This window comes from Heteronotia binoei, chromosome 1, assembly GCF_032191835.1.
Source record: "Heteronotia binoei isolate CCM8104 ecotype False Entrance Well chromosome 1, APGP_CSIRO_Hbin_v1, whole genome shotgun sequence".
In the NCBI taxonomy this organism is placed as follows: domain Eukaryota; kingdom Metazoa; phylum Chordata; class Lepidosauria; order Squamata; family Gekkonidae; genus Heteronotia; species Heteronotia binoei.
Genome location: NC_083223.1, coordinates 54,081,517 through 54,105,969, shown reverse-complemented (window position 1 = coordinate 54,105,969; position 24,453 = coordinate 54,081,517). Strand labels below are relative to the sequence as shown.

General features: G+C 41.7%; 1 protein-coding gene across 3 annotated transcripts in view; it reads left to right on the top strand.

Annotated features, from left to right (window-relative positions):
• SNTG2 (syntrophin gamma 2) overlaps nt 1–24,453 on the top strand; it is a 442,273-nt gene that overhangs the window by 165,262 nt on the left and 252,558 nt on the right. For 2 of the 3 annotated variants that reach the window (XM_060234602.1, XM_060234592.1), the window contains exons 3-4: nt 18,029–18,085; nt 18,171–18,228. In XM_060234602.1, coding sequence (XP_060090585.1) covers nt 18,029–18,085; nt 18,171–18,228 — 115 coding nt within the window. The remainder of the gene's footprint in view (nt 1–18,028; nt 18,086–18,170; nt 18,229–24,453) is intronic. The other variant, XM_060234610.1, reaches the window with a different exon arrangement.

Genomic DNA, 24,453 nt, shown 5'->3' with positions numbered 1-24,453 from the left:
AAAAGTCTGCTGTGAAAATGTTGCGAAAGCAACATCACCCCAGAGTCGAAAACGACTGGTGCTTGCACAGGGGGGCTACCTGTGCAAGGGGGGCTATCCATACGAGAGGGTTATCCTTCTTGGACTGTCATCCTAGCTAATGCTTTGGCTAGTACTTTAAGGCAGGGTCTCCCTGTGTTCTAAAGAGGATATGGGGGGGGGGCCCTACCTTGGCATCTGGTAAGATGATTAGATAGATATCTGATGAAAATTGCAACTAAAGACAAGAACTTTCGTCGCTGCACTTTAGCTAGACTAGTCCATGTAGTGTCCTCTTATACAACAAGTGAGTGTACTGATTTATCTAGCTTGGGAACCTTGATTGTATGTGTTGTACCCAGGATAAAGATGATCTGAGGGAAGGCAAGAGGAAGAGAGTTGGTATGGCCATGAACAGGTGGGGACAGAACAGTCTTTAACCAAACTAAGATGCAAATAGACCCCATTTGCTTGTGTGAACAAATCTGAATCCAAGCCAAACCTCTTCTACAAACCTCTTCTACATACTTCATACTTAGAGAAAAATCCTTGGTCTAGTATGCTAATAGGAGAAGCCTGGCAATGTGGGGTGAGAGGAAAGATTGGAAAGGTGAGCCAACTATTTAAGTTTATGAGCAAACGATGGCTGTGGTTGACTAGCCAGATAAGCCATGCCATTCTATTTCAACTGCTTTGTTAATCGGAGGAAATGCAGTGCATTACACTGAAGGAATGGTTACCTAAAGACATAATAAAGCTAGGCATTTGTTCCTCTTTAGTCGCATTTTTTTACCTTGCCTGGAGTTATAATGGAATCTTATGTAGAGTTACTCTGAACTAAGACCACTGATTTCATGGGCTGTATACTGATTTTGCATAGGATTGCATACTTAGAGGGAAAGTATATCAGAAATAAGGCCCATTTTATTCAATAGGGCTTGCTCCCAGGAAAGAGTTATTTGGATAGCAGCCTTATAGTGCTGTCCAAAACTCAGCTGTGTGCTTTAATGTCTATTGAAATCAGTGTATAAAATGGCACTGTTATTCTGTTATGTTCAACCCAGCGGGGTCTACATCTTGAGCAAAGACACTTTCTGCTATAATATTGTAATAAAACCCTCTTTGCAAACACTTCTCAAAAGTACAGATCAAAAACCAAGCATGTAAGGAATTCCACTACTTGAAAGCATGATGAAAGTGTTGGATTTATTATTCAAACTAGGTACAGTTCTGGTAGCCCTTATGAAAGGATAATGACTATCAGAGAGCAGGATGACAAAAGGGACACAGCATATTTCCAAAGAATGGGGGAAATGCACCTGAGGTGTAGTCAGTAGTCCAGCTGAGAGAGGACATAATTATCACCTAAACATAAAAGGAAGTAGCATATCATTAATGTTGCTAGCTTGTAAAACATGCAGGGAAGCATAAACCATTAATAAAAGTAGAATTGATCTGCAGCTGTCTGCAGAATCTTTCAAGTCCTGTAAATTACAGATAGAATTCTCATCCAGTTACAAATATGGATAGGTGTAAACTTCAACACAAACCTAATTTCATTACAAACATTGCCCAGTTCATGGTTCATGATCCTCAGTTTGTGAGATCACATCTCCCATGAACCACCATGTTTTTCACAGAGTTCATGCTGTTCATGGCAGTGGTTCATGAGCCAAACATGCTGGCGCCAATGAATTAATTGTCAAAGCAACAGTGATTCTTCTCCATATGTACGTGATGGATGCAGATCACATGGCAAAGAACATTGCCACCACAATCCATGCTAGCCTGAGGGAGTGGGTGGGTATGGGTGGGTGTGGGTGACATCATGCCAATATGCTGATAGCAGTAAAGGCTGTGCGACTGTCATCTGCAGACTTGACTAGACAGTGGCCTCCATACTGGAGCAGAGGGCAGTTTTTTTTCTGAGGGCCAGAGAGCATTCTCTGGTTTTTCCAGAGAGCACATTGGGAGGCTGTAACTCAGCCTCCCTAAATCCAATCTTCACCAGACTTGGAAGGCAGGTAAGGGGGAGTCAACTAGAGCAGGGGTCCCCAACCCCTGGGCCCCGGACCGGTACTGGGTCCCAGACTGGTACCGGTCCGTGGCCTATATCTAAGTGGGCTGAGCAGCTGCCCGCCCCCCTCCTCGCACAGCCTCATCGTCCCCCCATGCAGCATCCACATTTATACAACTTTAAGGCCGGGGAAGGTGCCATGAAGCGCTTTCCAGGCTGGCCTCCCCCACCCCCTGCTGATCAGCTGATCCAATCAGCAGAGAAAACCATGGCAGCAGTGGTGTGCGACCGTTGAAACAGCCATGCTGCCATAGTTTTCCCGGTGAATTCGATCAGCTGATCATCGAGGAGAGGTCGGTCTGGAAGGCGCTTCACCTTAAAGTGGTAAAGTGGCCTTAAAGTGGTAAAAACAGGAGGCGCTGAGGCTGCGTGGGGGCGGGCAGCAAAGCTGCGGATGGCAGGGCAGAGGAGGGAGGAGGAAACGGGGGGAGGAGGAGGCACTGCAGGCGGCAGCTGCTGGCTCTGGGGCTGGTCCCTGGGGCTGGTCCCTGGGCTAAAAAAGGTTGGGGGCCTCTGAACAGGCTTAGCATCTCTAGCCTGTGGGGATACATTCTACCATGCCATGAATCTCACAAAATGAACTGGTTTGGTAAACAGGAAGGTTAATGATTCATGAGGCCTTACAAACTGAGACGAACTTGCATTTTCCTAGTTTGTGTTCATTCCTAGCAGGACTGGATCTACATGTTTTTGAGAGGGGGAAAAATTAAAAAATGACACCCCCTTATGGGCCATTCTGTCTTATGGTCCCATAGAATACAATGGACTCCATATCCAATTTGGTGCCTCCCCTCTGTGGGTGCCCGGGGCAAGCACCCCCCAATCTGGCCCTGATTTCTAATAACAAACATTGATACAGAATTCTACAAAAAGCTAGGATTTCCCCAAGAATGGGTGCAATCCAAAGATTTTGGCATACACCTGTTCTTCAAAGCAAGGGCTCAATTCCTATGTCTAAGGACATACCAAGTGTTTCCATCTGTGTCCAAGAGAAAAATCAAGTTAGTAAAATGAAAATTCCATAATAATATGAAGAATACCATTGATTTTCTCAAATGTAGACAAATGTATGGATTATTTTGAATGTTACTGGATGTTGCAAAGGAGATGCCCATGGCTGTCTTTAGCAAGGAACTGGTGGATTGTGTGAAAAATTCACATGATCCTATGGAGTTGCCGTGTTGATATTATTCACTGCTCCCAGTTGATTCTGTTCTGATATTACTGGAGAAGTTTAGGTTTCATTTGCATGAAAATATTATGCTGCTTTAAGAATAATTATATTAATTGGAACTGGGGAACTCACAAAAACTTGTGGGGGGCATCTCATTTTCTCTCATCCCCACACAGTTTCTTCTTTCCTGAAATCCCTTATAGCCTCTCACTTTTCTTTCCTTTTTTGCTTCCTTCTGTCCTTTCCATCCCCCCACCAGCCAACCTACCTTTATCTGCCCCCTGTAGTTTCCCCTCTTTCTTTCTCTGGCAGCCTCTCTCTGGGAAAGATCTGGCCAAGTTGTCCAGTACCAGTCACCAGGCCAGGTTCAGCTGCACAGTGGGGTATCTGCAAGGTCTTTCCCTTGTATTCCTTTCCCCAAATGATGTTCTATTTCCCTGCTTCTGGCAACACCCATAACCTCACCTTTCTTTCCTTCTCACCCAGTAGTCAACTTTTATCTGTCCTCATATTTAGCTGTATTTATTATTTACTACGTTTATACTCTGCCCTTTTCCACACTGTGGACCCAAAGTAGCAGACTGTAATTTGGAGAACTGAATTTAATTCCTCATCCCTCCTTCACATGAACTTTCTCAGCCCTCCCTACCTCCTGACATGCCTGACATCCTACTGACCTTTGTAGAGGTTGAATAGGGAGCCCTTTCCTTTCATCTGTCGGACTCTCTGCCATTCAGCACTTTAACAGAACACTGACAAAATATTGGGAACTTAATTCATTACTTCCCCCACACCTCACCCCATAGCTGAAGGAAGGTTATCTAAACTTCAGCTTTACGGTCACGGATTAGAATCTGACCCTTGCAGCTATGCTGTTCTCTCTGGCTAGTAAGATTGAACAGAAGTGTACAGGTATGGTTCTGTTGTAGCCTTTTGGGAAGATTTACTTATAGAGTTGTTTTGGAGAACAAAATGGTGGAGGGAGAGACCCATGGATACCACTATGAACTCATTGGAGGAGAGATGCAACATAGATAAATAGGTGAGGATGCCACAGATCAAAGAGATATAAAGAACTAAGGGCAGAACTAAATGTTATGAATATCAGAGGACTGAAGTGAAGCCTGCAAGATATATATATATGTAGACATTAGCAACAGTGTAAGTGAAGCTTTGAATAATCAATTGTGTCTCTTCTTGTTACTCTCTTGTTCTTTTAAAGTAATATACATGCAAAAAATGTCTAGCAGTTTGGCATGCCTGGTATCACTGCTTTCTTTTGGACATCTGTTAATCTTTCCTCTGTTAATCTTTGAATTGAATTAATAGCATTTTCTCCCATTTCAGCTTTCTATGCAGTGATCTAGGTTAACAAACAAAACCCACAAGAAAACTTTAAAGAAAAGAAACAGGGAAATAATTGCTAGAAATTAGAAGCAGAAAAGCGAGCAAGTTTTAAATAGTCTTCATGGCCATAATTCATAGGTAGGCAGTCCCACAGCTAATCTTCATGGGTGGGCATAAGAGCCTAACCCACAGTATTACTGTCTTGTCCTTCATTCTGGAAACCTCAGTAGACTAAATATAGTATTGATCTTTTATATTCCTCTATTGTGAAAGTCAAGGTTCTTCTATCTTTTGTACAGGGAGAATACATAGGATAAGAGTTGATTGAATTGGGATATTGTGTTTAGATTACTGGGGACTACTTAAACCAGCATGCACAATTGCAATAATTCTTTACATGTTTAGTATATATTCTAAGAGCCCCATGGCACAGTGTTAAAGCTGCAGTACTGTAGTCCTAAGCTCTGCTCACGACCTGAGTTAGATCCCTGTCGGAAGCTGGGTTTTCAGGTAGCTGGCTCGAGGTTCACTCAGCCTTCCATCCTAACGAGGTCGGTAAAATGAGTACTCAGCTTGCTGGGGGGAAAGCGTAGATGACTGGGGAAGGCAATGGCAAACCACCCCGTAAAAAGTCTGCCGTGAAAACGTTGTGAAAGCAACGTTACCCCAGAGTTGGAAACAACTGATGCTTGCACAGGGGACCTTTCCTTTCCTTGGTAGCTTATAGAATGAGAACGTGACATATAAATATGTTACATAAATAACATTTTCCGACATGGCACTCAGTGGTAGTTTGTGACCAGCATCTGTAGAAGCACATTAAACTTAGTGGATGTGACAAAAGAATTCAAACAAAAAGAACCTGCACAGCTAAATCCAATTGTTATGTGTTTATACTTGCAGAATTGAAGGTGATACAAGTAGCACAATGTAAAAATCATACTATTTAGGAGATAAATGTGTCTGTTCTCCTCTATTTGTACTTTTTTTCATTGTTGCCTTGTACTTTCTGCTTCATAAAATTCAAGATAAGCTTGAAAAAATATACTACATGTATTGGTTAATACAGCCAGTTTAGGTGGACTGATATAAACATGTCACCAAATACATTTTTCCCCTCATGGTAGGATTCTTGTTTGCACATTATGAAAAGTCATTATCTGTGAAAGCTGACACATTATAAAAGACTCCGTTGACAATCATGCCGCCACAAGAAAAAATGTGGCATTTGGAATCCACTGACACACGACAATCTGGTCATTTGATACTTCTGCCATGTCAGCTATCACAGGCCATGCATTTCCAGTGTGTGCAAGTTGTGACAATAGAATTACTACACCTACTATATTGTATTCTTTAAAAATAAACCTGTTGAATTTAAGCATAACCCATAATAACAATATTAGGGTGCCATTTGGATCTAGCTGTGTTCACAGTCCATCTCTGTGGAAGAATACAGGGGAATTGCTGTGCCCAAGGAGGAATTAATTGGTCCCCTTACTTTTCTTTTCAATGCCAATGAAAGCAAAGAATACTAATTCTGTGTGAATTTACTTAATGTAAAACATATGCTGCCAACTAAACAACAGTTTCTCTAGCTAACAAATAAAAAATTGAAATATATTATTTGTATTAAAATTTAAAGAATCAGTTTTTGTTTTCACATGGCTATTTTCTGCAACAGTAAAGTTTCACAGCTATCATTTTAATTCCATTTTATTTGTTAAAAAGATATGGCAGAACAAATGTGTCAGAGGAAGGATTTGCTACCAGAATATTCCAGTATTTGGCAGCATGTAAAGATGAAGCAGATCAGTGAAAAGTGGTTATGGTAATAGCAGTTCATAATCCAGAATTTCCATTGCCAATAGTCATTTGTGCACATGACTAATACTTTCTGTTGCAAAAGATAGGTCTATTGTTGGGATTAGTTTTCAGGAAATATTCATTCGCTAAAACCTTTTGAACCACAGCAATTGGGTTTGGCCCATAGCATAGCATTAAAAAGGTTTTACTGTATTTCTTGGGAATAATTTACTTAATAGCATAGTGTTGTATTTTTAATAGCTTAGGGGGTTTTTTTTCTACAATATGACTGCAGAAGTATTTACACAATGGTGGGGGGGCTTGTTCTTTGAGTTGTAGGACGTGCTAGCAAAAAACAAAACAAAACCATACAACCTGGCTACAATTCTCACCTTCATAAGAATACTATTTAAGGTCTCAGTTAGGCAAGTAACATTCAGATCCTTCTCAGTGCTTTAGGAAAATGTATAATCTATGACAAGCAATGTACAAATTAAGTGTGGCAGGGAAAACTGAATGTGTGCCTATTAGACCTATTCCATGATATCCCAAGTCACAATTAGGCTTGCCAGTCCCCAGGTCCTGGCAGGGGATCTCCCCAGTTTTGCATGTTCCTCACCACTGCCAGCCAGTTGGTCAGTTGGGGGAAGCCCCGCCTTAACAGCCAGGATGTGCCTTTAGATCTCAGGCAGGTCCAGAAGTTTGCAACTGCTTCTGTTTTGGAAGGTGTATGTGTGTCGTTAAATCTCAGCAAGACTGACGCTGGGGTGTGTGGAAGTGAGCAGGAAGAGCCACATGTGTGTGTGAGGGAAAGGAAGCCAGAAAGCCCAATCCCTCTGTTAGTTTTGCATTCCTTTCAGAAAGTGTTTGAATAATAAAAGGGATAGTAAAGAGTCAATTAGAATATGGAATAGAGGAAAACTTCACCCCCTAGACCTCTCTCTTCGTAAGTTGGTGGAAATACAGATTGTTACATTCAGCAACTCTGGTGAGTAAAGCTATCTATACTATTGCCCCAGGGAGATCACAAAAGTGTGGACATGCAAGCTGTTTACTTTGGTTGTTCGTGTGTGTGTGTGTGTGTGTGTGTGAGAGAGAGAAAGAATTCACTTTCATTTTTGTGGAAATGTAGCCGCTGTAGAACCATCTGAATGCAAAAACGAGGAGGAAATGAAGACTGCAGTTTTGTACCTCCCTTTTTGCAGGGTACATTTAGCTTATTCATTACTTATATATGTGGGGATGTGTGTGTGTAGTTTCCGGTGCACAAATTCCCATGAATGCATGCATTTCAGGGGGGAAGCGCCATCCTGTTCCTCAGCAGTGGACTGGCCTTTAACTTACAAGGAAAGTTCCTGGTGGGCCACTGTCCTAGGGAGATTCTGGTGGTCAGGAGCAAAAAGAGCTAAGCCCTGGCAACTTGCAGATGCTTCACAGTTCAGACCTATTAGCCATTCACCAATTTTCTCCTCCTGAAGTGCTGGAAAGAGGTGCAGTGGGTTACCTAATTCCCATTGCTGGCCCTACTGAACTTGAGGCCGAGGTGACTGCCCTGGAGAAGCAGAGACGGTCAGTTAGGCAATTGGGGAAGACTCTTGGGGGCGTATTAGATGAGCCCCACTCTGAATGTGGCAGCCCCGTTGCTGCCAGAGAGCGTGAGGGTCTAGAGGGAACAGGGCACCTTGCTGAGGATAAAGGGAATGCGCCCTCAGAAGGGACCTCTTCTTCGGTTGGTGAGCGGGTATCCTTTCGCGCCAAGGAACCATCCCTGGGCAGGGGGAGAGGGGGGGTCTTGGTAGTTGGTGATTCGATCCTTAGGCAAGTAGACAGCTGGGTGGCAAAACCGCGTATTGACCGTATGGTGACTTGCCTGCCTGGTGCGAAGGTAGCGGACATTACGCGTGTAGTAGATAGGCTGATAGACAGTGCTGGGGAGGAGCCTGTGGTCATGGTGCATGTTGGCACCAACGATGTGGGGAAATGCAGTCGTGAGGTCCTGGAGGAGAAATTTAGGCTGCTAGGTGGGAGACTTAAGGCCAGGACCTCCAAGGTGGCCTTCTCGGAAGTGCTACCTGTTCCACGTGCAGGGCAGGAGAGACAGGCGCAAATTAGAAGTCTCAATGTGTGGATGAGACGATGGTGTAAGGAGGAAGGGTTTAAGTTTGTTAGGCACTGGGATGCTTTCTGGAACAAGCCGGAGCTGTACAAAAGAGACGGTCTCCACTTGTCTCCGGATGGAACCAGGCTGCTGGCGCTTAAAATCAAAAAGGTGGCAGAGCAGTTTTTAAACTAAATCTTGGGGGAAAGCCGACAGGAGATGGAATGTCTCTGGTTCGGGAGGACTCGTCTCAAAGAGATGAAGGGTTGGCTTCTATTTTTCTACCGAGTAACGGATCAGAGTTGTCCACTGTGATGGTGACAAACAGTATGGACTGTCTGCTAGAGTCTCGAGGCGGCAGGAGAGAGGTGGCGGGCCTAGCTTGCTTGGGAAATTATAAATGTTTGTATGCAAATGCTAGAAGTGTCCGAAGTAAAATTGGTGAATTGGAATGTTTAGTGTTGGGAGAAAACATAGACATTGTGGGAATTTCAGAAACTTGGTGGAATGAGGAGAATCAGTGGGACACGGTGATTCCTGGATATAAGTTATATCGGAAGGATAGGGAGGGAAGGGTTGGAGGTGGGGTGGCTCTGTATGTCAGAGAGGATATACGGTCCAGTAAGACTGAGGTCAGAGAATTAGATTCCCTTTTAGAAATGCTTTGGGTTGAAATAGAGGGCCCAAAAGGAAATTTAACTATGGGAGTTTGTTATCGCCCACCAAATCAAAAGAGAGATGACGATTATAATATGATGGAGGGATTAAAGATAGCGGCTAAACGTAAAAACTGTGTCGTAATAGGTGATTTTAACTACCCGCAGATTGATTGGGTCAATATGTGTTCTGGTCGAGAGAAAGAGATTGAGTTTCTTGATGCTCTCAATGACTGTGCTATGGAGCAGATGGTCTCAGAACCTACCAGGGGTGGGGCGATCCTGGATCTGGTCCTAAGTAATGCCCAAGACTTGGTGAGAAACGTAAAAGTGATTGCGCCGCTTGGGAACAGTGACCATAATGTTATTGATTTCACCATTTGTATAAATAGAGAGTTGCCCAAAAAGACCGCCACAACCACATTTAACTTTAAAAGGGGTAAATTCTCTGAGATGAGGAGGCATGTGAGGAGGAAACTGAAAGGAAAGGTAAATACGGTCAAAACCCTTGGGGAAGCTTGGAGACTATTTAAAACTATAATCCTAGAAGCTCAGATAAAATACATACCACAAGTTAGGAAAGGCACAAACAGGTATAAGAAGAGGCCAGCATGGTTAACAAACAAAGTAATGGAAGCTGTAAAAGGTAAGAAGGACTCCTTTAAGCGGTGGAAAACCAGTCCAAGTGAGATTATTAAAAGGGAACACAGACAGTGGCAAATCAAATGCAAGACTGTGATCAGGCAGGCAAAAAGGGACTATGAGGAGCATATTGCAAAAAACATAAAGACCAACAATAAAAATTTCTTCAAATATATTAGAAGTAGGAAACCAGCCAGGGAAGCAGTGGGGCCCTTGGATGACCATGGGGTAAAAGGATTACTGAAGGAGGATGGGGAAATGGCTGAGAAGCTGAATGCATTTTTTGCCTCCGTCTTCACCGTGGAAGATGAGAAGTGTTTGCCCGCCCCAGAACCACTAATATTGGAAGGGGTGTTGAAAGACCTGAGTCAGATTGAGGTGACAAAAGAGGAGGTCCTACAACTGATAGACAAATTAAAAACTAATAAGTCACCTGGTCCGGATGGCATACATCCGAGAGTTCTGAAAGAACTCAAAGTTGAACTTGTGGATCTTCTAACAAAAATCTGTAATCTTTCATTGAAATCTGCCTCCGTTCCTGAGGACTGGAAGGTAGCAAATGTCACCCCCATCTTTAAAAAGGGTTCCAGAGGAGATCCGGGAAATTACAGGCCAGTCAGTCTGACTTCAATACCGGGAAAGTTGGTAGAAACCATTATCAAGGACAGAATGAGTAGGCACATTGATGAACACGGGTTATTGAGGAAGACTCAGCATGGGTTCTGCAAGGGAAGATCTTGCCTCACTAACCTGTTACATTTCTTTGAGGGGGTGAACAAACATGTGGACAAAGGAGACCCGATAGATGTTGTTTACCTTGACTTCCAGAAAGCTTTTGATAAAGTTCCTCATCAAAGGCTCCTTAGAAAGCTTGAGAGTCATGGAGTAAAAGGACAGGTCCTCTTGTGGATCAAAAACTGGCTGAGTAATAGGAAGCAGAGAGTGAGTATAAATGGGCAGTCTTCGCAGTGGAGGACGGTAAGCAGTGGGGTGCCGCAGGGCTCGGTACTGGGTCCCATCCTCTTTAACTTGTTCATAAATGATTTAGAGTTGGGAGTGAGCAGTGAAGTGGCCAAATTTGCGGATGACACTAAATTGTTCAGGGTGGTGAGAACCAGAGAGGATTGTGAGGAACTCCAAAGGGATCTGTTGAGGCTGGGTGAGTGGGCGTCAACGTGGCAGATGCGGTTCAATGTGGCCAAGTGCAAAGTAATGCACATTGGGGCCAAGAATCCCAGCTACAAATACAAGTTGATGGGGTGTGAACTGGCAGACACAGACCAAGAGAGAGATCTTGGGGTCATGGTAGATAATTCACTGAAAATGTCAAGACAGTGTGCGTTTGCAATAAAAAAGGCCAACGCCATGCTGGGAATTATTAGGAAGGGAATTGAAAACAAATCAGCCAGTATCATAATGCCTCTGTATAAATCGATGGTGCGGTCTCATTTGGAGTACTGTGTGCAGTTCTGGTCGCCGCACCTCAAAAAGGATATTATAGCATTGGAGAAAGTTCAGAAAAGGGCAACTAAAATGATTAAAGGGCTGGAACACCTTCCCTATGAAGAAAGGTTGAAACGCTTAGGGCTCTTTAGCTTGGAGAAACGTCGACTGAGGGGTGACATGATAGAAGTTTACAAGATAATGCATGGGATGGAGAAAGTAGAGAAAGAAGTACTTTTCTCCCTTTCTCACAATACAAGAACTCGTGGGCATTCGATGAAATTGCTGAGCAGACAGGTTAAAACGGATAAAAGGAAGTACTTTTTCACCCAAAGGGTGATTAACATGTGGAATTCACTGCCACAGGAGGTGGTGGCGTCCACAAGCATAGCCACCTTCAAGAAGGGGTTAGATAAAAATATGGAGCAGAGGTCCATCAGTGGCTATTAGCCACAGTGTGTGTGTGTGTGTGTGTGTGTGTATATATATATATATATATATATATATATATATATATATATATATATATATTTGGCCGCTGTGTGACACAGAATGTTGGACTGGATGGGCCATTGGCCTGATCTAACATGGCTTCTCTTATGTTCTTATGAATGGCTCCACCATAGGACCATTTTCGCTTGCAGTCCACTCCTGTTCGTTTCTACCCTGCTTGACAATTCTAAAGCCAAATCAAATAAGACTTGGAACTCAGGGCAGGAAAGAATTAACCACTATGCCCTACATTAATGGTATCTCAGGTTCTGAGGTACATGGACTGAACATGCAGAATGTTTGCTGAGGCTGAATGTCCTTAGGCTGTTATCCTATGCATCTTTTTTTAGATGTAAGCCCTGTTGAGTTCAGGGAGAGTTAAGTTAACCATGCCTAAGAATGCACAGAGTAGAGTTGTCAATCCCCAAGTGGGAGTGGGGAATCCCCTAATTTTGCAGGCTCCTGCACCCAACAACCACAACCCCCATGACATTCTCAATGTGATGACATGAAAGTGATATCATCACGCCAGAGATGCCATGTGGTGACACTCTGGTTTTTGGGGAAAACTCTATGTTTTGAGCCCAGTTTTACCATAGAGTTTGTCCAAAAACCAGAATGTCACTGCATGGCGTCCCTGGTGTGATTATGCCTTTTCCACATGATATCATGTCAGGGTCATTGCACAGAGCAATGTTGCCCTGCCCCCCACTCTCTCCCCCCCCCAGCAAGGAGGAAAGATCTGGCAACCCTAGCACAGAGTTTTTATGTACCTTGAATCCAGATGAATGCTCATACTACAATGATATAAATTTATGCAACGTATCTAATCTGCTTAAAGGCCTATTTTTGATAACTAAATGGCACAGAAAAAGTCTGAGAATTAGACATATATATTATGTTTTTTTGTTCTAATTGTTGTTTTAATTAAAATAGCTGACATTTAGAATTAGTTAAGTTTTAATGCCTAGTTTTTTCTATTATCTTAATATATTTTGAAGCAAAATAGTCAACCACACTGTTAATTGAGTTACAAAATACTTTAATGCTATGGTTAATATGAATAGTTAATGTTTTTAATACTTTACCGAATTATAGAAACTGTTCATCTAGATTAAATATTAATCAGTTTTATTACTTAAATCTAACTGACAACTCTATTATCAAGCACATATTTGTTGGAGATTAATTACAGAGTTCTTTTAGTGCATTCGTTTTCTCTTCTTTCCTTTCTAGAATTACTAATTGCGATTTATGACTACATAAGTATCTATGATCTTAGATTGTTAACACGCCTCAAATTCATTAGTCCCCTAATCCTTAATGGTTTAATAGACCTTAATTTATTTTAATCTTTACTGCTATTACTTTCTGCTCTTTTGAGTGGAGTCGTAATAAAATGTGTTACAGCCCAACTCCCCCTTCTGTAAATAGAATGACACTATCACAAGTGCTGATTCTTGTTTTCCAGTGCAGAACCTTATGTCCTGCTGTTACCAAGGATACCCCCATTCCTCTGGAACCACTTTTCAAGGAGAACATTGCCAAACAGCCAGTAACTTGAAACATATGACTTATTCTTTTAACCATTTTAAAAATAGTATGTTGCACATTGCCCAGAGCCCCGCAGCAAGCAGAGACTGGGCAGTTTATAAATACAATAAATAATAGTAATAACAACATAATTTGCTTTCTTATACATTTCAGTGGCTAGTTCTCTCCCTCTCCCTTCCCCATTATGATTCCTACAGTCACTTCTACTGGGTAGTCTGATAACTAACTCTCCACAATGTTCAAAAAGGTAGCTGGCTGAATATTTCTAGTTCACTTTATGTAGCAGTTTATTTAAGTGCCCAGAGCACTTCACATACATTACCCAAGTAATCGTTGCACAATAAAGAATGCTTTTGTGAAAAGTGCCATCCATTTTTGCCTAGACCAGATCTTCACAAATGGAACTCCTACAGTAAATGAGGCTAACCACTAAAATTTAATAGTAGTAAAAAGTACAGAGGGAGCTACAACTGCAAGTAGTTTCCTTACTTTAAGGTTACCTTTGGACAGTAGCCAGTGGCAGTGCTATAGCATGGATGGGGCATGTGAGTGTGCTGCCCCACTTTATGTTTTTTAAAACATACTTTTACAATTTGTAACACGATTACATCCATTTAAGTCATGCAAGCTCATTTTTTTAGAATAGAAAAACTACTTGTTAAAAAAATGGCAACTAGCCTTTACCCCCAAGTGATGATGGTTCAGATTTTTTCCACTTAACTCTGCCCACCCAAAATACTTCCTAGCTCAGTGTGGATTTTTAGTCACTATTACCTCGTCATTCTTAGGCCCTCGTCATTCTTAGGCCCTTTTCTTACTACATTATATACAGAATTGTAATTTCTATGTCAGTTTCCCTACCTTTTAAAACAGATAGCTCCCAAAAGGATGAAGTGGTGGTAAAGGGATGGGCACTTTCTCTTCATGCTGAAACCAGACTGGATAAACTCCTTTCCCTGATTCCTTTGAACCATTTTTTTCACAGCAGAGGTAAAAGCTGCTTGGGTGTGTATGTGATTGCTTGGTAGGAAAAATGTCATTAGGGGAAAGAACGGAATAGTCCCTCTTCCCCTCTGCTAATTCATTTTTCTAAATCACAGTCATAAAAACAAATGTTAAATGGTATTAATTAAAAGCCAGCATTAAAAGCCTCAGAGACACAGTTCAAACTGAGCATGTTCAAGGAGTTAATCCTTCCCACTCAGTTCTTTTTCATCAGCTGCAACTGTATTATGAAACCTCTCCATAGTTCTTGTCTGAGAGCTAGCTTTTCTTCCTTAAAATCATAGTAAGGTGTCTTGTCTTTTTCACCATTTCTCCATTTTTTATTACTCATTCCCATGCCAAGTGTCCCATCAGCTAATGGGGTATCTCTCCAGACGTCTAACTGATTTGCTGTTTTTCTGAGGGATATTTTATTTATTTAGTTGGTAACATTTGTACCCTTCCTTTCTATCCTCATAAAGGCCAGCATGTTAGCTAACAAATTAAAAACATACATAATAAAATCACATCTTAAAACAAACAACCCCCCCCCCCCAATAATTGAAACGATTAAAACCAGAGCTGAAATACATTAAAATAAATTAAAATGAAATAACAGATTACAATTAAAATACAGAGCTAAAACTAGAGCATATCCATACAAAAGCATAACATTAAAACATTGGACAGGAAAGAGGGATCACTGAGGGAATGCCTACCAAAATGAAAGATTCTTTACCTTCTGGCAGAAGATGGCAACAGAAGAGGACAGACAAATCTCTCTGGGGAAGAGAATTCCAGAGTTCTGTTGCTATGACCAAGAAGGCCCTCTCCCAAGTTGCCACCTGCTTAATCTCAGAAGACAAGGGCACCCGAAGCAGGGCTTTGGAATATGACTGTAGTGGTCAGATAGGTTCATAAAGAAGTAGACAGTACTTTAGGTATGTAGAGCCACAGGAATAGTTGGGTGATGCCCTGTTGATGCGTCCTGAACTACCCTAACTTCATGCACTACCACTGATTTCACTGGGAACATGACTCTACTGCTTTTTACTGGTATTGCTTCATGTTTTTTCTGGGAAGTGCAAACATGTCCTCCTCAGACACTGACATCACTGGCGTCAATGTTCCATTCACTAGCGAACTATGCTGTACCTCTTCCTGAAACTATGCTATGACTCCTGGTCCCAGAGGTCATGCATGTTCTACCGATATGGTCTGTGGCTGAGCTTTCACTGAAAGGGTTTCTTACAGAACCATCATCGATGCAGCCATCACCTGCCTAACCAACATCAATCCCACCTTGACATCTCAATCCTAAGAAGAGTTACTCCAGTCTAAGCCTATTCATTTCAATGGGCTTAGAACGGAGTAACTCTCCTTAGGATTGCACTGTCAGTGATTCTGACAAGGCCTCTGATTCCTTCCCAGCAGTGTCTGTGACTATCACTAAGGATCTTTCCCCTACTAAGGATGAACTTGGAGAAGCTGGTTTGTAACCCAACCTGTTATCTCCTGGAAGGTTCTTTGGAAGTAATTGGAAATGGTTCACTACTTTTGCATTATCACATGGATAGGACTTGTCCACTGGCTTCCATTCTAGAGCTTCTGTTCCATCTACATTTTATAGGCCTAGCACCCAAGTTTTAAAGTCCATCTTGCTATCAGTTTGGATTAATGCCTTCTCCTCTTGGGTTTCTGTGTCCTGGTGAAGCAGTTCTTCCAGAGAGTTTCAAGGATGCACCCTCAAGTGACACTACTAGGTCTACATGAAATCCAGCTAGTTCTTTCACAATTCCTGAAAAAGCCATTTGAGCCTTTAGCTTCCTGACCTTTGGTTTCTTACCAACGAGTTGACTTTTCTGGTTGCAGTTTGATCAGCAAGGAGGGGCAGTGAACTTGGCACTCAAATTCTCCTTTCCGTCAGATCCATGAGGGCAAAATGGTTCTGAGCCTAGGCATTGTCTTTCTGCCAAAGGTAGTTGCTTTTATATTAACCAGGATGTGGTATTCTCTGCTTACAATCAGTCTCAGACATTCTGCTGCTGACCAAAGTGATGGAATGCATGGTGGCTGGACAACTCCAAGCTTTCCTGGATGAGGCAAATTGTTTAGACTCCTTCCATCCTGGGTTGAGGCCTGGTTATGGGATTGAAAAATCCACCCTGGTGGATGATTTATGCTGGGAGAGTTTGTTTTGCAAAGTGGACATTTTTACTTATGTCTAATGCAGGAACAAAATTAACTTTTATCACTACTTTCCTTAAGTTGATTCTTTCATGCATAGTAATATAGAACTTTCAAAAAATGTTTGTGACTCTAAGTAAGAATTAGGTATGTACTTGAAAAGCTACAATTATATTAAAATTATGAGCAACAAAAAGAATGTTAAAAACAACAATAATAATGTTCCCTTGCACAGAATTTTTAAAAATAACCTTGAAACTTCAAACCATGCCTGTTTCTGGTGATGAGAGATAGCACAGAAGATAAAGCTGTGCTCAGCATGCTGCTAAACTGTATTACTATATGTTTACTGTCAATAGATAAAATAAGCTCTTTGTGTTCTATTATTATGTCAAGTACTAAGAAAAGTGAGCATGAATAAAATGTCAAAAAGCAAGGTGCTATTAAATGTGAGATAAATTGCTAGAGCAAATATCCATAAAGATTTTATCTCACGTACTTCCTTCAAAAAATGTATTGAAGAAATAACTATGAGAAATAGATTAATGGTAGGGGGTGTTCACTGTAGAAAAGGCAGCCAGATATGGAAACGATCAATTTGAAAACTGAAAAAAAAAATGGAATAAAGAGTATAAATTAAATTATGACAGTTAAGAAAACAAGCTTGTATGCAGGCATACACCTGAAACAAAGTCCTGTATTTTGCAGTTTTCGAAAAGTTTGGCAAGGGCAGATTAAAAAAAAAAAATCCTGTCAAACATCTGTGAAGTTGAAATGTGCCATGCACTGTTCCCATTCTTTTCAGCAATATTTCTTCAAAAGGACAGTAATTTCAATATTGCACTTAGTGGCTGTGACCTACTGCTTGAATGAGCATATGGGTAACCTATATATGCATGTATATGTAAACAGAAGAATGGACTAAAATTTCTAACAATCAATAAGATCCCAGTAGGCAGCCGTGTTGGTCTAAAGCAATAGAACAAAGCAGTGGATAAGTGTACCTTTAAGACCAATTAAGTTTTATTTAAAATGTAAATAACATTTACTTAATATGAAAGCTTATATTCCAAATAAAACTTAGTTGGTCTTAAAGGTGCGCTTGTCTACTGCTTTGTTCTATAACAATCAATAAGCTCCTGTATGTATTTGGCTAAATTGCATTAACAGAGGATTATATAATTTAAGGTATCAATGAAATAAATATTACTACAGAGGACATGATTCTATTCTTTCAGTGTGTGAACAAATATAAAAGAATTTGCAGTGATCCAATGGTAATTAATTTGTTACACTCTAGTCACTCCCTTACACTAAGTGAGAAGTCTTCCTCCAATGCAACTTCCACTGGAAAAAGATCTCTTCCATCAGAGAAGGGAGTCATTGGATCCAACCAGATATTCTACTGTGAAGTATAACATTTGAATTTTTATTTCAACATGAAGTAGCACACATCCATTTTATTTCAATATGAAGTAGTACAAATCTGATATGCATACATCTAATATTGTATTTTCACCTGAATTTATTTTTTCTACCGTTTTTTAAAGCACAGAACTGTTAAACTTCATAGACAACCAGTTGGTGGCTTGGGCTTAAGTATAAAGGTATGCAAAACTTCTTTCTTGTTTATTTTTGTGATAGACAGGGCGTGAGCTAAGATGAGCTAATTTTGTCACACATCTCTTGCAGGGTGGTGCTGAGCACAAAGTGCCTGTTGTCATATCGAAAATATTTAAAGATCAAGCAGGTAAAACAAATGTCCTTGTATATGTGGATACTTTTGATCCTAAATATAATAAATATAGATGTGCACTGCAAACAAAATTGATCATAATTCAGTGTTGGATAAAATAAGATTTTACATTCACCATAATGGGGTTTTTTTGGTGGTTCATGGTCATCAACATATCCTAGAAGAGCATTCATAGCAAAATAGACATGACACAATTTTATCACATGCTGGCATGGATCTGTGTGCAAGACATTTTTTCCTGTATGGAATATATATTAATCTGCATGAAGCTCAATTTTTAAAGGATAAATATTGTGTACTTGAGGATCATTTTGATGCTATAGCTCAGGGGTGGCCATTGTAGCTCTCCAGATGTTTTTGCCTACAACTCCCATCAGCCCCAGCCATTGGCCATGCTGGCTGGGGCTGATAGGAGTTGTAGGCAAAAAACATCCAGAGAGCTACCGTTGGCCACCCCTGCTATAGCTGTTAGTAATGTTGATAATGCTACAGCTGTTCGTAATGTTCACTGAAAGGGAAGATTGGGTGAGGATGCTGCAGTTTCTATAGGGGGCACTGCCCCTGTACTACCCTGCTGGCTATGGCCCTGTTGGGATATGCTGGATCAAATCCCAGTCAACCATGAAACTCACAGTGTCACTTTGGGTCAGACATTTGGCCCCCCAGCCACCTCACAGGTTCTTGGAAGAGGAAAAAATGAAGAATTATTCTGAGACCCTTGGAGGAAGTGTGGAATAAAGTTTTCAAAGATTTCAGGTTTTCATGGCTGGTAACATCATTAGGGTTTGTAGAATCTTTCCGGCTCAAGTGCCATGTTCTACTGGAGAAAGTTTTTCTTCCAGACGTTTACGAAACGTCTGGAAGAAAAACTTTCTCCAGTAGAACACGGCACTTGAGCCCGAAAGATTCTACAAACCCTAAGGAATAAAGTTTGATAGGTAATTTTGAAGTGTGCCTTCCCAACTTTCTCTTGTCTCTCCAAATAAAAAGGACAAAGTTCTCAATGAACTCAGTCAGATCTGCCTCTGTTTGCCAGTTGCATCCTCCATCACAAACTGTGATCTTCACTTCCCTCTTCTCTGAATTTCAGAACTGAACAGGAAGTCATCCTGAAGCAGCTTGTTTGGATAATGAATCCTAGGATAGGGTGGTGGTGGTGAAATGAGTATAAGCCAGGCATGGTAATAGTGGTGGTGATAAGTCCGATCCACTCACAGCTGACTTCTGGCAACCCTGTCGGGTTTTCAAGGTGAGAGACAAATAGGTGGTTTGCCATTGCTGGCTTCTACATAGCAGCCTTGGATTGCCTTGGTGGTGTCCCATTCAAGTACTAACCTGAGCTGACCCTGCTTACCTTCTGAGATCTGATGTGATTAGGTTAGCCTGGGCCATCCAGGTCAGAGGCCAGGCATAGTACTATATTGCAAATCCAAGCCTCCTCTATAGCTGAGGAAAAAGGAGCAAAGAATGTGTGCAGAAAGCTGACAACATCAGCTATTTCAGTTTGTAAGGTGAAATAGCACTTGCATAAATAAAATACTCTTTTCTTTCCAGTGAAGATTTTTTAAAAAATCCATTAGAAAGGTGACCATGTTCAAGCAAGAGTATAATATCAACAATTGACAGTATTGATGCTCTGAAATTTTCATGCTTTAATAAGACTGTTATTACTATTGAGTAGCAACCAAAAAAAAGTTCCCTTTTGCTTTGACTGGCTTTAGGATTTTTGTCACTTGGTCTTTTTCAATGAGTGCTCTAACACCAGTCATTTTTTTTTCACTGACTGTATCATTATCCATATCTCCCAGCAGTGATGCTGCAGTGTCAGTGTTGTTTTTTTCCTTCTTGAAATAAAATAGTATATCACAAAATGTGAGAAAGTGATAGAAGAAGAAGAAGATACTGGATTTATATCCCGCCCTCCACTCCGAAGAGTCTCAGAGCAGCTCACAATTTCCTTTACCTTCCTCCCCCACAACAGACACCCTGTGAGGTAGGTGGGGCTGGAGAGGGCTCTCACAGCAGCTGCCCTTTCAAGGACAACCTCTGTCAGAGCTATGGCTGACCCAAGGCCATTCCAGCAGCTGCAAGTGGAGGAGTGGGGAATCAAACCCGGTTCTCCCAGATAAGAGTCCGCACACTTAACCACTACACTAAACTGGCTCTCCAGATCTGGTTTCCTGAAAACTTCCAAAAAAATTATTGTGGAATTGCAAAAAAAGAGAAAGTCAATTTGTGATTTGGGGCACAAATTTCCCCCACATTTCAGTTGCTTTAAGAACAGTGTTTTGTACAATAACCTAGAACTCTATGCAGCGGCAAGCCAATTAGTGTTTTGAATGATGTCTGCCCTTGCTGGATTTTGCCACTTTTGGATGTGTTCTAGGCAGCAGAGTTATGCAGATCTTGCCACTGAAGACAATTGAACAATCTTTCCAAAGCATTTTCCCCAGTCACATTGCTGGCTCACTGGCTTGAGAAGGCTTTGATTCTAAAAAAAGAAGTGGCTCCAGTTTTCTCGAAGTATTTTATTCTCTGGAACTGCAGCTGCTAAGAAAAAAAAGGGCTTGCATATCTGTGCATATGAATACAATGTCAGAATATAGTCTCAGGAGACCCAGGTTTGAATGCCCACTTCTACCATGGAAACTAGCTGGGTGACCTGGGGCCAGTTGCATTCACTCTGCCTCACCCAGTACAGAGAAATGTGGGTGTTTAAAACTGCTTTGAGTTCCCAATGTGGGAGAAAAAACAGAATATAAATAAATGCATGCAGGTAAATGCAAGCTAGAATTGTATTAGCCTGCAAGATGAGGGTGATTACTTTTACCTGTCAGAAATTAGGCACATGAGATAAAAAAAGGAAATGCTGTGTATAGGGTTGCTAGGTCTGTGTTGGAAAATACCTAGAGACATTGGAGGTGGATCTGGCAGGAGATGGCAGGGTTTGAGGAGGGGAGGGGCCTGCGCATGGTACAGTGCCATATAGTCTACCCTTCAAAGCAGCCATCTTCTCCAGGGGAGCTGATCTCTGCTAGCTGGAGATCAGTTGTAAAAGTGGGTGATCACCAGGCCCCACCTGGAGGCTGGCAACCCTAGCAGTGCACATCCCCAGTTTCTACAGGCCCTATCCTTAAAAGACTTTTGAAAGACAAATGTAACTGCCCCTGAAAATTTTTAATCAATAGCACCCCTTTCTCAACCCCTATCCTCAATAAATTCCATGCACTTTTTTTATTCTGATTTTAATTTGTTTTGCCTAAATTGGAAGATTTTACATAGTCTGGTGGCAGCCTACTTCCCAAATATTCTTGGGGACAACAAAGCATAATCACAACTTCTGTGGTCCAGTTTGTGTTATATTGTGTTATATCCAAATTGATGCATGAACTCATTTGTCATGTCAGCCGGATCTGACATGAATGAGACCTTGTCAGGCTGGGCCATGTTGGGTTGGGCCATGTGTGTACCTATTTAAGATTAGGTAGTAGAGATATATACTTTAGAAAGCAAACAGAAAAACACATTTTTTTAAAAAAAAACATATTTAAAATATTAGCACTCGTTGGTCTTAAAGGTGCTTTCTTTGTATTTCTCCCATGGGGTCCAGGGAACTGGGCAAAGGAAGTTCTGGCTCTTTCCTTCCTTCCCCAGTGGACCAGGAGAGGGAGGAGCCTAAGCCAGTAGAAGAGAGGCTTGACTCAGTAGCTCTGCTGTGTGATTGAGAGAGCCTAGCAAAGCAAGCTCTCCTTCCCCCCTTCCTCCCCAAGGGAGGAGCCTCAGCCAATGGAGAAAATAGAGGTTTTGCTCTGTAGTTCCTGTGCAATTAAGCAAGCCTTCCAAAGCAAGCTGTTATGCAGAAGGAAGCAAGAGAGAGGGAAAAGGAAGCAGATGACAGCTAGTTGCTCAAGGGGCTAATAGGAGTCCATTCTTTCCTATGGGCCCATAGGACAGAATGAAGGGATTGTGCCATCTCTGTGGCGCGATGCTAGGGAAGGGGATTTAACTTTAAGCCGCTTCTCTGGTGTCACGCAGCAGAGGCAGCACAATCCCTCCATTCTATCCTAAGGGTTCATAGGAAAGAATGGGCCAATAGGATATAATGAGGGGTGGAGGAAGATCCTCTCACTACTTTTGCACCCTGGGGGTACATAGGCAGGGAGAAAGCCTCTGTCTCTGTGCCTCTTAGGAAACGCCCGAAAGGCACAGAGAGGGGGAAAGATCCTCTCCCTGCTTTTGCACCCCAGGGGCACAAAGGCAGGGAGAAAGCTCCTGCTGCCCACACCTCTCAGGAGATTCCAAGAGGCATGGGGAAGGGAGATCCTCTCCCTGCTTTTGCACCCCAGGGGTGCAAGGCAGGAAGAAAGCCCCCACAGCCTGCACCTCTTGGGAGACTCTCAGAAGTGTGGGGAGATTCTATCCATGCTTTTGCACCTCAGGGAGGGGGGGCGGTACAAAGGCAGGGAGAAAGCCCCTGCCACCCACACCTCTCGGGAAACTCCCAAGAGGTGCAGGGGGACTCTGAGAGGCAGCCACTGGGCAGCTGCCTCACCAAGTCACATGGAGAGCGCTTAATTCAGCGGCCCCAGTCTGCTAATGCCCTAGGCAACCACCTAGTTTGCTTAGTGGCAGGGCCGGCCCTGCCTATAGTGGCCCATGAGAAGGAAAATAATAGCAGCAACATAATGAAGGAAACGTTTCCTGAGGACAAAGCCTAGGGTTGTTTTTGTTTTGTATTAAATAAGAAAGTTTATTGTCCAGATTACGGAGGATTCTTTTGAAACCAAATGGCCACATAATGTTGACACGTGTGATGATGCCTCTTACTCCCTTGTCTACTTCTCTTGAAAGCTGTGAGGCCATGGTATTATTATAACTCTTTTTTGGTTCTGCTGTTTTGGCATCTGCTACAGCATGTGGAGTCAGACAAGCAGCAAGAAGACAGAATTGGCCTCTACTGAAACAGAATGATGAATTTAGTTCACCAAAGCAAGTTGAAGTGCACAGCAAGGAAAAATAAAATGAAATTGGATCTGATGGGATATTTAGTGGGGCAGTTTTTAACTGGATGCCAAAACTGATAAAGATCTAATCGGGGGGGGGGGGTGCATGGGGGGGGGGTCATGCGTATTAAAATGCTAATGCTAATTTATTACTTACTCACTCTGGTCCTGGAAACGTTTTCTATTTATGCCAGTTTAACAGTCTTGAAAACATTTTCTATTTATGCCAGTTTAAGTGAGGGCTTCAGTAATCAGAGTAAGTCCATAGATTATGACTGCTTTAAATACTGTATTTTCAAATATATTTCTCTGTTAATACATATGTTAATTTTAAACATTTGAAACTCTTAGGTATAATGTGGGTTGTCTGTATTTGGTTGGCAAGTCATTTTGTGTGTGTACGTTACCAGTGGTTGCAAGATTGTTGTTATACAGAAATTCAGCACTGAAATATAAATACTACCTAACCTGTATGTATTGATTTTTCATCTGTTGAGGTCTCGCTCTCTTTCTTTCTCGGTATTGTTCAAAACCAAATAATCAGAACATGAATAATTAGGTATCGTGTTTAGAAAAAAGATAAATGTTTCTGTATATTTTATAACAGATATTTGATTTGTAAAGGGCATAAACTACACAATTATTGTACTTGTGGAGTAAAAACTCTGGGAGTCCCCATGAACATAAAAAGCTTTAAAGTTCTCCATGGAGGGGGTTTGTACGCATGCGTTAACCAAGCCGGTTGTTTGCTCGTCCTCCCCTTCGGATTGGAATTTTAAATAGCTCAAAAGAATGTAAATAACCCTTTGGCAAGATTATTTGAAGAAGGAGCTTACTTACGAAGGTCTGAAGAACATAAGAATTCCTTTCTGGGGTCCCAGAGGGTAAGAAAACAACTTTTACTATCAAATTAACGAGGCAACGCCCAGGTTAATTACTCAGTGGTCGCGCGTAACTCCTGAAATAAATCATCATGGCTAAGACAATTAAAGAGTTATCTGAGCAGATTACAGCTTTCCAGGCTTTAATAATGTCGTCCCAGGACCAGATAAGATCTGAAATTAAATCAGTCAGAGATGCTGTTACAGAGTTGACTGCAGAGCTCCAAGACACACCTAACATTGCAATTTCTGCTAATGAGCTTGCCTTATCTAACAAACAGAAAATACTCCAGCTGAATTTGCAGCTTACAGAGCTCTCTGATCGTAACAGAAGA